Consider the following 18,150-nt stretch of genomic DNA (forward strand, 5'->3'; position numbering starts at 1 on the left):
TGCTCACTTCATGTCTGTGTGTCACGTTTTGATACCTCTTACAGTGTTCACACCCTCAGCAGCAAAAATAATGGACTCAGTGAAGGCTCAGATAATGGTTAGCATCTTTTTTCTTTCAGCAAAGAGGTGTTTCTATTTAAGATATCTATATTGTTCTGAGGCATAATGCTATTGCCCACTTAATAGCCTACAATATAGTGTAAACATAAATTTTATGAAAGCACTGGGAAACCAAAAGTTTGTTGTGACTCAATTGTGATATTGACTGTCCTTCAGGGGTTGGGAACCAAACTTGCAGGATTTTCTGGGTCTCCCTGTGCTTTGGGATTGTGAGTAAATCAGACAGAAATCGCGTGAACCTGGCGTGGAATGTATCCTGTAGCTCTTGTTCCGGTGCAGGCAAGCAATGTGCAGATTAGATGTTTTATCCACGTTGCCTTCTATCCACAGAGTTTCTGAGAAATCAGGGTGAGGTCTCCGCGGCGGCTGCAGCCCTAGAGCGCCCGACGCACACGCATGCAATCCGCCGCCGCTAGCACCTCTACCCTGGCCTCCCGCCCCTGCCGCACTTTGTGGACGCCAGCTCGGTCGGTGCAGTCGGATGCAGCGCGGCAGCCCTGGGCCCCGGCTCAGAGGCTCCCGGCGGAGAAGAGGCAGCCCGCCCAGCCATGGACCCTGTACGAGGTGGCGGCCAGCCAAGGGGTTGCGTAGACCCTGCCCGGCCAGGCCCAGCCAGGCCCTGGACAGAGACAGGGCAGGGCATTGTTCATGCACTGACCGACCTTAGCACCCCTGGCATGACCTCAGGGAACGGAAACTCTGCCTCCAGCATCACTGGCACTGCCCCCAAGAATGGTGGGACGCTCATCTCTGCTGGTGGGGAATCTCAAGAAGTATGCACAGGGGTTCTTGCCTGAGAAACTTCCTCAGCAGGACCATACCACCACCACTGACTCAGAGATGGAGGAGCCCTATCTGCAAGAATCCAAAGAGGAGGGTACTCCCCTCAAACTCAAGTGTGAGCTCTGTGGCTGGGTGGACTTTGCCTACAAGTTTAAGCGTTCCAAGCACTTTTGTTCCATGGCTTGTGCAAAAAGGTACAACGTGGGGTGCACCAAACGAGTGGGGCTTTTCCACTCAGACCAGAGCAAGGTGCAAAAGGTGGGAGCCATGACCCACAACCGCCATCAGGCCAGCAAAGCCAATCTGCCAACACTTACCAAGGATACCAAGAAGCAGCCAACAGGCACCATACCCCTTTCAGTTACTGCTGCCCTGCAGCTAACACACAGCCAGGAAGACTCCAGCCGTTGCTCAGATAACTCAAGCTATGAGGAACCCTTGTCCCCCATCTCAGCCAGCTCGTCCACCTCCCGCCAGCAACAAGGCCTGCGGGACCTGGAGCTCCCTGACATGCACATGCGGGACCTGGCAGGCATGGGACGCCACTTCCTGTCAAGTGAGCCCACCAAGTGGAACGTGGACGATGTCTACGAATTCATCCGCTCTCTGCCAGGCTGCCAGGAAATCACAGAGGAGTTCCATGGCCAGGAGATCAATGGGCAAGCTCTGCTGCTGCTCAAGGAGGACCACCTGATGAGTGCCATAAACATCAAGCTGGGGCCCACCCTCAAGATCTACGTGTGCATCAGCATGCTCAAGGAGCAGGGCGGTGGAGGGAAGGGCCCCCCGCTGTGGGGCGTGGCTGGGGAGGAGGTCTCGGAACCTCCTTGGTGGCTCTCAGGGGCCTTTCTTTCTGTGGGAGGGGCAGAGAGGTAGGTGGCACAGAAGATGGGGCTTTATGCTTGTAAATATTTGATAGCACTGGCTTCCTCCAAAGTCCCACGACTCTAGCCCCGCTTCTCTTCCTCTCTTTCTGTCCCCCATTTTCCAGGGGGTATGTGGTCAGGGCTCCCAAGCTGAGTTGGGTCACTTCCCAGGGCAGCCGTCGGGCCTGGAGAGAGGCTTCGGAAGCCCTCGCCTGCCTTCTTCCTCTTCTTTCTCGGGGCCCAGATCGCTCTTCCGTTGCCAGCTTCTCCCACTTCAGCCTGTTACTGAAGCCGCCAGAAGGGTTCTCCCCCCTCACCCCTGCAGGTGGAGGGAGAGAAGCTGGGCCCGCTTTGGCCACACCTGCTAGTACAGCCACCTTAACGCTATGTGTGTGACTGTGTGGGAGCCTGGACTGACTGACGGGCCGAGAGCCCCCCTGGCATCTCCAGGTGTTTTGTAAGAAACAGCCACTTAGTGCTTTGTTCTGGACTCCACTCAGCCTCGGGATGGGGAATAGGAAAAAGCGCTGCCCCGGTGCAGAGGCAGGATCAAAAAGCGATGCAGGTTAGCAGGAGATTTTCCTTTCCAGATTATCGTGGTGTCTCTGCAGCCCTTTCCTTCACTGTTGACGCCCCCCGCCCAAACTGCCCTGCTGTGTCACAGATGGCATTAAGGAAGATGCCAGTGGGCTGGGCCAAGCTGCGCCTCCTGGTCTTGCCTGTCCACTCACCCTGAGAGCCCAGTGGTGGGGCCCAGAGAACGTCCAAGGGCGGAAGAGCTGGAGTGACCGCCGAGGTGAAGAAGGCAGCCTTCAGCCTCGGCTCCCACACTTCTTTGCCTCTGGAACTTGCTGGCAGCAGTGTGAGCTGCCGATGGAGGAGGCAGGGCAAGAAGGGCAAGGGCCGGCCTCTGACCTGCCCTGCACACTGCTTGCTCCCGGGGAAGAGTTGGAGTCTCCCCAGGGGAGGGTGGGTGCCCTTCTCAGTTCGTTCTATTCCCTACTCATACCCCCAGGCAGGGTTGGAAATGAAGGACTTTTTAAACCTTTTTTTGTTTTTAAAAAACAAATACGTAAAATCCATTCCTTCTGTGCCTTTCTCCCCTGGGGATGCCTTTCTGTGATCCTGAAGAGCTACTTTTCACCTGCAGGGAGAGGGTAGGTCCCTGGGGTGGTAGGGGGACGACCACCTTAACTGGACAGCATATCCTCCATGCTTTGCCGCATCATTTGAGGGCACACTCAGCCCCGGTTCAGATCCCACCTGTTCTTCATGGGTATTCCTTGGGAGTGCAAGGGTCCAGGGCCCCTTCAACTCTGAGCCTCCCCGACCCACCACTGCCACTGGGGAGACAGGACGCTGTTCGTCAGCAATACCTGGCTCACCGGAGGCAGAGCCCAGAGCTCCCCACCCTCACACACACACCTGTGGTGCGTGCAGCTCCGTGTCCAGCACCACCCTTGGGGTAACTCTGCCTCACTCAACAGCTGAGCATTCTTTGGATGCTGGAATAGCAAACTGTTAGGAGTCTCTGCCTCAGGAGGCAATTGCCTAAGCCTCGAATAAAGAAGGGGCCTTCCAAACACAGGCTGCTTGTGCACTCAATTAGTCTGTAACAGAGGGGCCCAGGGAGACTGATTAGCAGGGACCTTTTAGGAACTAATACCCACATCTTGATGACAACTGCAGAAAACCTTTAAGATGTAACTACTTCCTGGAGGAAGAGGAGAAACAAACAACTGACTAGTTGACCACCCACAGGATGGAGCTAGGACTTGGGAGGTCTGGTCTGCAGAAGGTCGGGAATGGCTAGCCAGACCGGGGCCAGCATGGGACCCTGGGCTGAGGGGGAGTGGGGAATGTCCCCCAGGAAGACCCCCATATTGCCCACCCCACTCCAGGGCAGGGGAGCGGGCCACTGTGGCCCGTGCAGCTTGGTGAGTCCATGCTGGACCTCGACTTCCACTTTCTGGAGGACAAAGCCAGGCCCAGCCAGAGTCTGTCCTTGTATGTGAGGTGGGAGAGGGAGCTGAAACTCCTGAAAGAGGATAGGGTGGATCTGCAGGGCTGCCTGACACAGGTAAATACACCCCTGCTGTCTCTTCACTCTGGGTGGAAGGCCTCAGTCTGAAGGGTGCTTCCTTCAACATATATTCGCTCCTGATATTCATGCCTTACATAGAATTTTGCAAAACTTTTGATCGTGACTGACAGTTTTTTCCCCACACTCATATATGTACTGAGATGTATGTAACTGAAGCAAAACAGAATATTACCTACCCTGATGTATTAAAAAAAAAAAAAGAAATCAGGGTGACAGTCCTCTGAGGTGGGATGATGCCCAGAATCCGCTAGAATGGCACACTCTTTCCTTGCTGGGCATAACTGTCAGCTTTTAGGTTGTGAATATTTTTTAAATCTACAATTCCTTCTCATTCACCCTCCCATAGCCCCTGGCAACCACCACTCTACTGTCTGTTTCTTTGACTTAGACCATTTTAGATTCCTCATGTAAAGGACATGCAGTATTTGTCCTTCTGTGTCTGGCTTATTTCACTGTACCATAATGTCCTCTAGATTTATCCACGCTGTCATGACTAGAGAGGTTAGCTTCTTTTTAAGGCTGAATGATATTCCACTGTATGTATATTTTACTTATTTATCCATTCATCTGTCACTGGACAGGTAGGCAACTTCCCTGTCATGACTATTGTGAGTAGTGCTGCAGTGAACATGGGAGTGCAGAGCGCTCTTCAAGGTCCTGATTTCAGTTCCTGTGGATAGTAGTGGAATTGCGGAAAGTATTATGTGATATTTTTTATTTTTTGACGAACCCCTATACTATTTTCCATACTGGCTGTACCAATTTACATTCCTACCAGCCGTGTTGAATGTGTATACTTTACTAAGAAACTTGCAAACTGTCTTCCAAAGTGGTTCTCCCATTTTGCATCACCACCACCAAGGAATGAGAGTTCTTGTTGATTCACATCCTTACCAGCATTTGATGTTTTCAGTCCTTTGGATGTTGGCCATTTTGAAAGGCATGTTGTGGTATCTGCTTGTTTTTTTTAATTTGCAGTTCCATAATGGTATATGATGTGGAGCATCTTTTCATATGCTTGTTTGACATCTGTGTTTCTTCCTTGGTGATGTATCTATTCATATCTTTTGTCCATTTTTTATTAGATGTTAGTTTTCTTCTTATGAATTTTAAGAATTCTTTGTATATTTTAGATTAGAGCTTTCATCAGATATATCTTGCAAATATTTTCTCCCAGACTATGGCTTATCTTGTTCTCTTGATGGTGTATTTTTACAGAGCAGAAGTTTAAAGAGAATGGAATCTAGCTTATCAATTATTTCTTTCACGGATCCCCATCACTTTTTTCTTTGATGATCTTTTGTTGATCGATTGATTTGCTATGTGGCACATGGGATCTTAATTCCCCAACCAGGGTTTGAACTGACACCCCTTGCACTGGAAGCACAGTTTGTGTGTGTGTGTGTGTGTGTGTTGAGGAATAGCAAATTAACAATATTGTGACAGTTTCAGGTGGACAGTGAAAGGACTCAGCCATACATATACACATATCCACTCTCCCCCAAACTCCCCTCCCATCAATACCGCTACATAACACATAACCAAAATAATTAAGAGTGATAAATAAAGGAGACAAATAGATAATGCTCAGTAACCGTATGATAATCTGCATGTGCAAAATCAGACACCCTCAAGTGATCAAGGGCTTACAAGATTATCTGGTGCTGTCCTTCTATGTAGAAAGTAAATATTTTATTATTTGTACTAAAAATATTTTTTTCAATTTATTTCTTGGCTGTGCTGGGTCTTAGTTGTGACACTCAGGACCTTTCCTGCCATGTCTGCAGGCTCTTTAGTTGTGGCATGTGAGATTTTTAGTTGTGGCACATGAACTCTTGGTTGTGACATGTGGGATCCAGTTACCTGACCAGGGATTGAACCCAGGCCCCCTGCATTGGGAGCACAGAGTCTTAACCACTCGACTTAACCACTTAACAACAGGAGGGTACTGAAAGTAAAGATTTTTAAACTACCCTAAATCTGGCGGCTCAGATGGTAAAGAATCTGCCTGCAATGCAGGAGACCTGAGTTCAATCACTGGGTTGGGGAGATCCCCTGGAGGAGGGCAACCCACTCCAGTATTCTTGCCTGGAGAATCCCCATGGACACAGGAGCCTGGCAGGCTGCAGTCCATGGTGTTGTAAAGTGTCAGATATGACTGAGCAAATAAGCAGACACCCTAATCTGGCTGAAGAGAAGGAATATATCAGCTCTTTTTCTCTGACAGCATAACCTCTTTCCCGAGTTCCTTGATTTCTGCTGCATGTTCCTAATCTTAGATTACTTTTGGGACCAAGACCTGTTTTCTCCAACATTTGCTAGAGGTTAACTGTTCAATGTCTGTAGGAATATGCATTTCCTGGAAGCCTTTAATCAAGTGACAGATGCTGATATGGGAACCTCTGCCGGGGACCAGCCCCGGCTGATCCAGGGTATTTGAAGGAGAGACGGCATAGGCGAGGATCAGGATACGATAGCTTCAATTAGATATTAATTAGAGATATAAAGAGTAATAGAATAAGGATAGCTCAGTAGGAAAATTCAGTGGAGAAAAGAGGCTGAGTAGCTTGGTTTACGCGGGGGACCAATAAAACTTCAAGACAAGAAGCTTGCACCACTTACGTAGGCCGCAGGCGTCCTTCCGTTCTCCCGAAGGAGAGGAGACACTGAGGCCTCCCCGGTCGGATCTTAGAAGCCCAGGCATAATTAGTAAGCATGGTGGGTTCCACGCTCCAGATGGAGACTCAACCAGAGTGAGAGAGAGAGCGACATGGGGAGACCAGTATTTCGAGAAACTGATCCCAATTCTTTATTTTCCAGAGTCTGTTTTTATACACTGAGATGTTATACAAAAGTCACGTGGGGACAGCAGTCCTGACTTTTATTAAAGTCAGGTGCTTCACACAAATGTATACAGAGGTCTTAGGGGTGTTACATCATCTTCTGGCCAGGGGGGCCTGCTGACAATTTACGACCCTCTCCTTGTGACAGCGGTCAGTCAGTCAGGACACTTATTTCTCCAGGGCTGATTATTCTCAAAACAGACGCCACCCAAATAAAGTTACATTCCTACAGGGTGAGGGTGTAGTGGGTTTTAGTTAAGGAAAGAATTTACTTAGCCTAAGGTCTAACGTCATTAATATCAAAGGTTAATACTTATTTCTTCTATATATTCATTAATGTGTGTAAGGGCAGGGGATGTGGAGACTTAGCAACAAACATTGGCTCAACAAATGAAAAACCCTTCACCAACACAATTTCTAATCAGCCCATTATACTTATACTAATAGTTTTCTAACTTCTCTAAAGAACCTGTTTTTAGAGAGTTTAAAGCATCTTGTGCCTCTCACGGTTGGGAGGCTGTGAGCAATCACATGTGGCTGGACGAGCCTGTCAGGCAGGCTAGAGAACCTTCAGAGGAGTTTGTAGGTTAAAACACTCTTATCACGCCCAGGAATTATTATTAACTGGAGCTCTAGGTTAACTCCTTCTCCGAAAGAGGTGGTGGGGGACAGCCCCCTGTAAAGTCAGACGTGTAGGTAAGAGCACAAAGTAGTAAAGTAGGCAGGCTCTGGTTATGGTGGTAGACGCTCCAGGATTTCCAGGGGGACTCCTGAGGCTCGATCCCGCCTTTGCGTATGTCGAGCCTCCTTCCTCATGACCTTTGCCATGGGCGGAGTACCTCACTCTGGCCCCCAACAAACCTCCATGAAGGAGGGCTGAGGAGACAATCACTGCTGAATATAGTGGTCATCCAAAGACTAAGAAGAGGAATGTTAGATTAGTAAAAGGCAGAGACCCAGGTTATAGTAGATGTAGTATGTTGAGCAAAAGGAATCCGAAAGGACTAGAGTTGCATGCCCACTGTCTGTTCTCAGAGGCCCTGATGGACTACGATCACATGAGGATCACACTGACTTCCCACTTGGAATTCTCAGGAGACTAGGACCTTGATGTAAGACAAGCAGCTTCATAAAGCAGAGAGTGGAGTTACAGGATTCGTCATGAGTCAATGTGAGGACCTGAAAGTGAATGCATGGTAGCACACGCTATAAAAGGAGGCCCTGGAAAATCGCTGATGCTGTGGTCCCCAGGAAGCACTGGGCACAGATGTCAGGTTGATTTCAGTCTGGAAAGTCTTAGCGAGGTGAGGCCTTTGTCTAAAAGGATCAGCCTGTTTCGCAGAGGGACGGACCTGAACCCAAGAAGGACCTCACATGCGATGCTGAGTGTTAGACAGGACCCCTGGAGAGGGAGCCAAACAGATTTCTGTAAATTGTTAGCCCTGAGAGACCCAGAAGAGCTACTTCTGAGTGGTCCCCTCATTCAACCTGTGTGATCTTAGGGAGGACAGGGCCTCCTCTAGCAGAATCGGACCCCAGATCTGCAGAGGGGGGCATCTTGACCATAACCGGACTTAAGGTGAGGACCATCAGTGCTAGTAAGAGGGTCTCTCCCCCTACGAGGGAGGCTCACAGAGTGGCGCCCCCTCCTGACAAGCAGAGATGCTCAGAGCAGCACCCTGACTCCCGACACTAGGGACTTAGGAAGGCGAGGGCTTCGTTTGGGAGCTGGAGGACTCGGGTTCATAGCAGGAGGTGTCCTGGGCTCTGATACACTGCACAGGAGGACCCAGGGCTGGATGGATATTGAACTACCGGGTTTCTGTAGCGCCCCGCCCCCGCCTCCTGCCCCTGCCCCGCCCCTAGGAAACCCCACGTACGAACGTACGCAGGGCCCCTCTTTTCCGCTTCCGAGGCGAGGAGCGCGACTGGTAGCTGCAGCGTCTGTTCAGCGGAGATTGTGTGCTGGACTCGTCCGGAGCCAAGGTGAGGACCTGAATGTAGCTGAAGTGAATTTCCCAAGCCCTCCCTGTAAGAAAAGTGACCCAACCGCATCCCACCCCTGCAATCTGCAGTGTAAGATCCCCTGTCCGGAGTTGCGGGCCGAGGAGCCATCTTGTTGCCACATGAAGGGTCGGTGGCGGCTCGGGCGGCTTTGTTGAAAGAGGATGGACTCTTTATGCGTTGGAAGTGGTATTTGCCCTCAACAGGTGAAAAGATGGGGCTTTCAGTGCTCACAGGGCTATCTCCTTCCAAAGTGGTGGCTGCACAGAAGCCATTCCTGCCACCAATGCTGCAGTGCCGCGCAGTAGTGGCCCCCAATCTTTTTGGCACCGGAGTACCGGTTTCTTGGAAGACAGTTTTTGCATGGGGTGGGGTGCAGTGTGGGATGGGGTGTGATGCGGTGGACAAAGGAGGGTGGGGTGGCATGAGGGTAGGGTAGGGTAGGCTAAAGGGATGGTTTCAGGATGCTTCAAGCGCATTACATTGTTTACTTTATTTCTGTTATTATTACATCCCCTCCCGCTCAGATCATTAGGCATTAGAATGGGAAGGTTTGGACCCCTACCATAGGGGTCCAAATTACCATAGAGTAATTCAGGCTGAGAGAACCCGTCATTTTTGCATGGTGTACGGGGGCTGGCAGGCGTTGTGGATAAGGGACGTTCAGGTAGAGAAAGGCCTTTATATAAAAGGATATGGACCTAGAGGGTATTATGTATGTTAAGTGAAATGAATCAGAGAAAACGAAATACTATATGATTTCACTTCTGTGAGGAATCTGAAAAACAGAAACAATTGTAGAAGCAAGAGAGAAAAAACAGATGGTTGATGGGGGTTAGGGTTAGGGGTGTGGGGGAGAAGAGAAATAGGTGAGAAAGGTTAAGATGTAACTACCAGTTACATAATAAAAAGCAATGGGTGTGAAAGGGAAATAAATAAAGACATAGAATGATAGATAAGGTAACCCATTAGGCATAGGGAGGAGTCTCAGCCTTAGAAGGAGTCAAGCTAGGACCTTCAGTGCTAGTCAGCAGGCCTGGCATCCAAGCGGATTGCTGCACTAAGGAGCAGCCCCGCTCTCAGATCTGGGCATCCCCAAACAAGGTAGCTGGATATGGAGCCCCCAGCATCTCCTCTAAGCACTCAGGGAGGTGAGAGCTTTACTCTGGGGCATGCAGACTCAGGTCAGCAGAGGGAAGACCCCAAACCCTACCCAAACTGGAGGCCAGAATCCTGAGTGAGGACTGAGGGAGCCCCTGACTCCAGAACTGGGGCAGGGGGTGGGGGTCGAGAGTGCTGCCCTTTTGGTTAGCAGCATAGCCCCGAATAATTTTTGGTGGAATGTGTCTCACTCTGTCAGCTTGGGTCCGGGAAAGGTGAAGACTTTTCACAGGGTCTTGGGCTCAGGTCTGCAGAAGGCAGAGTCCCAGGAAGGATGTGGTGTCCAGGGGAAGATCCATACACGGTAGAGATAGCCACATCTGATGCCCCCTCAGGTGTCAGCCCTGGGGGTCCCAGGGAAGAGCTGGCCAGTTCTGGTGCCCCTGAGTTCTGCCTGTGGGGTCTGAGGGAGATGAGGGCCTTGGTTTCAGGTCTGCCTGCCCAGGTTAGGAGAAAACGAGGAGTCCTAGGCCGTGAGAGATGTTGAAGCACCAATTCTATGTGAGGAAGGAGACAACTGACTCCCCCAGCACAGAGGAGCCCACACAGAGTGCCAGCTCTGCCGTCGCCCTGGGAAGCTGGGTTAGAGCTCTCAGGCAGAGAGGCCCTCTCATTTTCTCCAAGGATGGTTTCAGGGATATTCAGGTTTGACTTTGATGGGTGAGGCCTCATTCAACATAGGGAGGAAGCCCGGTTCCTAAAAGGAGTCACAGTGGTAACACTGAATGAACATGCGAGAACCCCACCCAGAAGGAAGTGAACCACATAGTCACATCACTCCTCTCAGACCTGGGAGACCCAGGCATGGGGATCAGATGACCCCCACTTGCTTCTGCACAGAGCCTCGCAGGGAGATGAGGAACCTCGTTGATGGGGGTATGGGTTCAGGTCTGCCACGGGAGCATTTGCAGCTATTACCAGGAGCCCAGAAGAGGACCTAAGAATTGAGGGACCATCCAGCTACCCCGCGACAACAGAGGGCAGTGCAGAATCTCTTCCTGACTGTGCGCATGAGGAGTCCACACACAGCTGTAGCTAGAGACCGGGAAAATGTCGCTGCTTTCTAGTGGGTCTCAGGGAGATGGGGGACTTAGTAGGAGGGGAGAGATCTCAAGAAGAGACAGAGATTTCCTGGTCTTGCCAGGAGTCACAGAGTCATGATAAGGACCCAGAGAGATGACTTAGTTGAGCACCTACACAAAGCAGTGGGGGCCTGCAAAGTCCCAGTCCCTGTCTGCCCTGGGACACCTCAGGCAGAGATTGCCAGATGTCACCCCTCACTTTCAGCCCCAGGAACTCAGGGAGATGTGGGCCTTGATCTGAGGCCAGAAAACTCAGTGTGGACTAAGGGAGGAACATAAATCACATCCAAGTGAGGACGAAAGGGGCCAGTGATGACAGAACAGTGAAGTCCCACAGAGTCCAGCCCCTGCTGCCATCCCAGGGAGGTCAGGGACAGGGATGACTAGAGGTGGCTCACACTTTCTTTCACCTTGGGAACCTCAGCGTGCTCAGGTCAGCAGAGGGAGAATTTCTAACGTTTTCCAGGACTCACAGAGAAGATGCTGAGGACTGTGGGAAACTCCCAGAATTCCTCGCACTGTCACTCCTTGGTGCCCCCAGGCATACATGGCGGGCCGAAGTGTGTGTGCCTCACTCACAGCTAACAGGGAAGTGAGGGTCTTAGTCTAATGAGTCAGCAGAGGAAGGAATCTTAGACTCTCCCCTGAGTAAAATCTGGGGACCTTGCATGAATAGCACCCATTACAGGGCCTCAACCTCCTGCTACAGTTCTTCAGGCCCCAGAGACCACGGGCGGTAGGGCCAGATAAGGCCACCCTGGCTTTCCCCATTCAATCTTAGGGAGCCGTTGGCCTTGCTGTGAAGAGAGGTCCTCAAGCCAAGAGAGAAAGGAGCCCCCAGATGCTCCCATGAGTCAAAGTGGGGACTGCGAATGAGGACTGAAGGTAGCACGCTCCCCCTTGCAGCTAATCAAACGAACACTAGAGTCTTGCCTGATCCTCCGCTGAGGCCCCTCATTTCTTTGTGTCATTTCTAAGGGAGATGAAGTTCTTCACCTGAAGGGGCAGCACCAGAGGCAGGAGGGAGGGGCCCACACCCTTGGTGTTGACAAGATGAGGACCCTGAATGGTGGAGAACCAAGTTCAGGACAGAGCAGGCCCCCAGAACTGCCAGTGCCATCCACCCCTACAGTGTCCATGACTTGGCTCCTTCTCATGGGTCCCAGGGAGCTTTGAGGTGTCGCCTTTCAAGCAGCACATGGCAGGGGTCCCGGCCCCACTAAGAGCTGCTGTGACAGTTGTGTGTGTGAATGAAGGGACCCAGAAAGGGCCCCACTCCCAGGATCTTCTGTCATTGGAGGCAGCCACAGGCAGGCTGTGGCCTGAGGCTGGCACGCTCTCACTTCTACACAGGGTTCTCAGGGGATAGGCTGACCAAGAACAAGAGGCCAGCGGTTCCTACAGTAGGGCTCTCAAGGAAACGGGCAGAGCAGCCTTATTCCCTCCATGCTGAAGGAGCTCATCCACTCATCTTCCCTTCTCCAGGTTCCAGCATCACCTACTTGCCTGCCTGCTTCCCTGCCAGCTGTGCCTGCTGATAGTCATGCCTCGGGGGCAGAAGAGCAAGCGCCGTGGGCGTGAGAAACGCCGCCAGGCACGCATGGAGACCAAGGATCTCGGGAATGCTCAGGCTGCTGCCACCCCCACCCCTACTTCTGGGAGTACGCCCCCAGGCTCCCCACCTGCCGGTGCGGGCCAGAAGCCTCAGGGAGCTGCAGCCACTAGCTCTCCTGTTGCAGGGGCTTCACGCCCAAGATCTAAAGCACGTGGCAGGGGCCAAGTTGAGGAACGTGAAAATTCTTCCCGGGCCTCAACCTCTGTTAAGACCGCTCCTCTAGATCCTCTGACGGAGAAGGCAGGAGTGTTGGTCAATTTCCTGCTTGATCAGTTTAAGATGAAAGAGCCCATTAGGAAGATAGATATGCTGAAGCTTTTTCACAAAAGGTACAAGACACGCTTCCCCGAGATCCTCAGGAGAGCAGCTAAATGCATGGAGCTATCATTCGGTCTTGAATTGAAGGAAGTCAAGCCAAATGGTTACTCCTATACCCTGGTCAGCAAGATAGGCCTCATCAGTGATGAGGTGCTGAGCAGCAGCTGTGAGGTGCCGAAGAATGGGCTTCTGATGCCTCTGCTGAATGTGATCTACGTGAATGGCAACCGCGCCTCTGAGGCTGATGTCTGGGAGTTCCTGAATGTTCTGGGCATCTATGATGGAAAGCAGCATGTAATCTTTGGGGATCCCAGGAAGCTCATCACGGAAGAGTGGGTGCAGCAGAATTACCTGGTGTATCGTCAGATTCCCGACAGCGATCCCCTGAGCTATGAGTTCCTATGGGGCTCAAGAGCCTACGCTGAAACCAGCAAGATGAAGGTGCTGGAGTTTTTGGCCAAGATCAGTAGTACCATCCCCAGTGCTTTTCCGTTCCATTATGCTGAAGCTTTGGGAGAAGAGAAGAGATCCCGAGGCAGATCTCTAGTTAGGTCTCGTGGTGCTGCCAGGGCCACTGCCCGCTCCAGGGTCCCACCCAGAGATCCGTCCAGTGCCCAGTGAGTTCTCAGGCGGCAGCTTCACTTTGTTTGACCAATACTGCCAACCTTTCAAGAAGTGAGAGGCTAAAGTAGGGCTGGAAATGTCAATACGTATCTTCTTTGTGTTCCTGTTTTACACTATTACCTTTCAAACGTTGTTTCATTTCCTAGCATGTTTGTTTAGATTCAGAATCCAAATTTACGAATGACATGGATCACAGATTTGTTGTTGTCTGTCAGATCTAAGAGTAAGAGTTTTGGTACTGTGTAGTGTAATTCAGAAAATCCTTCATCTTTTGGGGATCCAGAACAAGATAACACAGCTTTGGAATAGTAATTTTCTTGGAAATGTGAAAGAACGTTGTAGTTTTAAAACAGATGAAAACGAAGTAAGCTGGAGTCAAGTTTTGATTTATGTTATTCACCTTTATCTCTCTATAACATTCAGTAGTACCCTTAGCGATATATTTAGATGTTGTTAGCTTATTCAAGAATGCCAGTAAAAACAATAAGAAACTACATTCCTTGCTTGGTGGCTCCTTTATTCCCATCTTTACTTGAGCATCTGCTCTTCAGAAGGTTCTGTGCTGGTGGGGGTGATGCAAAGATAAAGGAGACCCTGTACCTGCCTGTAGATGTCTTGTGTATATGAGCAGTGATTCCATAAGGAAGGTGGTGTGATGATCTAAGACAAGTGACAAAAGCAGGGAGGATGCTGGGGAGGGAGTTGGGATGAGAGCAGTGAGGTATAAATTCTCTCAGCCTTTATTCTCTTAAACCAAAACTTTGAGGTTTGGTATTTTGGCCAAGGTCAATGGTAACATCCCCAGTGCCTTCCCACCCGATTATGAAAAGGCTCTGAGAGAGGATGACGAGAGAGCCCGAGCTGCAGTCAGGGTTTATAGTCCTGCCAAGGCCAGTGTGTGCTCCAAAGTCACGTCTAGCAGTCCCTCCAGCCCCTAGTCAGGTCTGAGGAAACTATTTCACTGCGTTCGACCAACACTCCCAACCTTTTAAGTTGTGAGAGGCTAAGGTGGGGCTGGAAAGCTAGTCATAATATACATCTTCTTTGTCTTCCTGTTCCTTCCTGGGAGGTCATTTTAAGTTGGCTGCATGGTGGGCTGGATGAACCTGTGATAATGGTGAGCCGGGCCCAGATCCCCAGATGGTGGGCCTCAGATTTGGGAGGCTGAGACTGAAATGAGAAGCTTCCCTGAACAGTTACCCTGAGATTGTGAGTCAGCCAGAGGGAATCTCCACCTGGGGGAAAGAACAGAAGGTGTCCAGTGCTCCTGCCCCAGTGCAGGTGAACACAGTCCACAAACCAGGTGTTTGATGCATATTACTCTCTCCTTTGTGATGGGATGTTGAGACGTCACTGTGCTGGCACTCTGGGCCCTGAAGGGAAGGAGCCCCAGCACGCTCCAAACATGAGGGTATCTCGAGTGTAATCTAGTAGACCTCCTGAGCGGGGCTAGATTTTAGTGGTGGTGAAATACATGAAAATCGGGGTGTTTTGTCGGGAGGGCTTTGGGAGGCAGGGGAATTACTGGTCCTTGACACAAATTCTATAAGGTTTTGCATTGCAACCTGGTAAAACACTTGCCTCTAAATTCAATAACATATTCTCTGATAGAGAAAATTCACTTAGGATTACTTGTTTAGTTGCTAAGTCGTGTCTGACTCATTGTGGGCCCATGGACAGTAGCCTGGCAGGCTCCTCTGTCCATGGAACTTTCCAGGCAAGAATACTGGAGTGGATTGCCAATTCCTTCTCCAGGGGATCTTCACAACCCAGGGATTGAACTGACATCTGGTTGTCAGGTAGATTCTTTACCACTGAGCCACCGGGGAAGCCCTACAGCAGTTTGATTGACTTAGCCTTCTTTGTTTAGAAGACCACATAGTCTCTAGTTTCTCCTGGGTAAAGAAAAATTCCCATAGATGAAGGTAGAAATTCCCATAGATTTTCTTCTGGTATGAAAATAAGCATCATAAGACCTAAACATTGCCAGCTGCAGTGCCAGGTGCTTTGCACAAGCTACATATGTTCTGATACTTCTGTAAGACAAGGCTTATCAAATTCACTTAGCAGACAAAGAACTTCTATTCTCCAGGCTGATAAAATGACGGAACTGAGTGTAGAGCCTGGTCTGAATTGCTCTAGAGTCCATAATGTTTCACTCCTCCCAGTCTGAGGCTGACATATTGTCAATTCATTTCTCTTCACACTGCTTGGTCACAATCTCCCTGCCTGGCTGCGATCCCCCTCGCTATGGGGGGATACAATAGCACTCCTGTGGGGCCTGAGAGCCACTATGGAAACCAGCAAGGTAGAAGCCCTGGAGTTTTTGGCCAAGGTCAACTATACTGTCCCCACTGCATTCCTGCCCCCATTATGAGGCGACTTGGAGAGAGGACGTAGAGAGCACTGGAGCCAGAGCTGCAGCCAGGGCTGGTAATTCTACCTCAGGCAGTGATGGCCCTTCTGTGGCCAGTGTCCAATCCATGGCCGCATCCAGCCACTCGTTTCACCTCCAGTGTGGTCTGAAACTGTTCTTCACTTTGTGATCAGAAAAGCCTGTCAACCTGTGTTCCTGATATGCGTCAATAACTTTTTGACTTATCCTTTTCTTGCCGGGGGTGAGGCGGTAATTTTCAAGTGATTTTCTTTTCAGTACTAAGTTTATTTAGATTCAGATCATAAGCTTATGAATGACATGGGGTCACACACTTATTGCTGTTTACCAGACTTAGAAATAAGAATTTTGCTTTCTGAAATACAAACTGAAAAATTTTAAATCATCTGTGTGATCCAGAGCACGATTACATGGCATTGGAATAGGGGTATCCTTGGTAATGTGAAAAACCCCACAATAAGATAGGGTAAGAAAAGAAAAAAAATTTAAAGTGGTTCAGTTATGGGTCTAGCTTACTGTATTCAGTCTCTCATTCCTAAATTTCAAAGATACATACCTTTTAAATTTAGAAGCATATATAACTTTTGCATTTAGGATATACTTAAATTATTAAAGAAAATGTGGGTTTATGAAAATGTAAAGTGATGCAGCCACTATGGAAAATAGTATAGATGCTCATAAAAAAATTGAAAATAGAACTACCATGTGATCTGGCAAGTCTACTCCTGGAAATTTAGCTGAAAGAAATGAAGCCAACACCTGGAAAAGATATCTGCACCCCCCATGTTCATTGAAACATTATTTACCATAACCAAGTTATGAAAACAACATAACTGTCCATTAATGGATGAATGGATAAAGATAATGTCACATAGACACACACACACACACACACACACACACACACTCATCCTCACTCAGATATTATTTAGCCAATAAAAAAAAAGGAAATCTGGCCATTTGCAGTAACACAGTTGCACCTTGAGGGCATTATGCTAAGTGAAATAAGTCAGACAAAGACAAATACTATATAATCTCACTTATGTGTGAAGATTTTTGAAAAATGAACTCACAGAGAATAGATTAGTGGTTGCCGCAAGTGGGGGTTGGAGGATGGATGAAATGGGTGTAAGTGGCCAAATGGCATAAACTTTCACAACTTTCATGTACAAAATAAAGAAGTCCTGGAGATATAATGTACAGCATGGTGACTAGTTAATCATTGTTGTTAAGTCGCCAAGTGGTTTCCTACTCTCTGCAACCCCATGGATTGTAGCTTGCCAGCCTCCTCTGTCTAGGGAATTTTCCATGCAAGGATACTGGATTCAGTTGCCATGTCCTTCTCCAGGGGATCCTCCTGACCCAGGAATCAAACCCTCATCTCCTGCATCAACAGGAAGATTCTTTACTGCTGAGCCACCAGAGAACCCCATAGTTAATAATACTGTATTGTATATGTGAAAGTTCCTGGGAGAGTAGATTTTTTAAAAGTGAGATATAGTTGATGTGGGCTTCCCTGGTGGCTCAGATGGCAAAGAATCTGCATGAAAGGCAGGAGACCTGGGTTCAATCCCTGGGTCAGGAACATCCCCTGAAGAAGGAAATGGTTACCCACTCCAGTATTCTTGCCTGGAGAATTCCATGGACAAAGGGGCCTGGTATGCTACAGTCTATGTGGTCAAAAAGAGTTGGACAAGACTGAGCAACTAATACTTTCACTTCATTTTCATAGTTGATGTACAATATTTTATAAATTACAGATGATTAACAAAATGCTTCACAGTTTTTAAAGGTTATGTTCCATTTACAGTTATTATAAATATTGGCTATATCCCCTTTGTTGTACAATATATCCTTGTTGCTTATTGTATACATATTAATTTGCACCTCTTAGTCTTCTGTCCCTGCCCTTCACCTCCTGCTTGCCACTCCCCACAGGTAACCACTAGCTTGTTCTCTATATCTGTGAGTCTGCTTCATTCCCCTAGTCTTTTATTTTTTAAATTCTCCATGTCAGTAGTATCATACAGCATTTGTCTTCCTCTATCTCACTTATTTCATTAATACCATCCAACTATTTACTAATTAATAGCATAATACCCTCCAACTCCATACATGTTGTTGAAAGATTGCAAAAGTTCATTCTTTTTAATGACTGAGTAATATTCCATTATGCGTGCACACACGCATGCGTGTGTGTGTGTGTGTGTGTGTAGGTTGTATACATATAGATTA

The 18,150-nt window shown here is 48.9% G+C and overlaps 3 protein-coding genes and 1 pseudogene across 5 annotated transcripts in view; all 4 read left to right on the forward strand.

The window, feature by feature from the left end:
* LOC147340060 (melanoma-associated antigen B1-like) overlaps positions 1-14,016 on the forward strand; it is a 64,627-nt gene extending 50,611 nt beyond the window's left edge. For 2 of the 3 annotated variants that reach the window (XM_086388404.1, XM_086388403.1), the window contains exon 2: positions 12,449-14,016. In XM_086388404.1, the coding sequence (XP_086244530.1) occupies positions 12,507-13,517 (1,011 nt within the window). In that variant the 5' untranslated portion in view covers positions 12,449-12,506 and the 3' untranslated portion in view covers positions 13,518-14,016. Of the gene's footprint in view, positions 1-8,576; positions 8,703-12,448 lie in introns of those variants that run through there. The other variant, XM_086388402.1, reaches the window with a different exon arrangement.
* The window catches only part of LOC147340059 (melanoma-associated antigen B4-like), a 115,223-nt gene that overhangs the window by 50,611 nt on the left and 46,462 nt on the right, over positions 1-18,150 (forward strand). The window lies entirely within an intron of this gene.
* The window catches only part of LOC147340062 (melanoma-associated antigen B1-like), a 50,985-nt gene that overhangs the window by 22,094 nt on the left and 10,741 nt on the right, over positions 1-18,150 (forward strand).
* On the forward strand, positions 726-3,199 carry LOC147340063 (polyhomeotic-like protein 2 pseudogene; annotated as a pseudogene).

Source organism: Bos grunniens, chromosome X, assembly GCF_055505025.1.
Source record: "Bos grunniens cultivar Pamir isolate PY7600 chromosome X, Bosgru_T2T1.0, whole genome shotgun sequence".
Taxonomy (NCBI): Eukaryota; Metazoa; Chordata; class Mammalia; order Artiodactyla; family Bovidae; genus Bos; species Bos grunniens.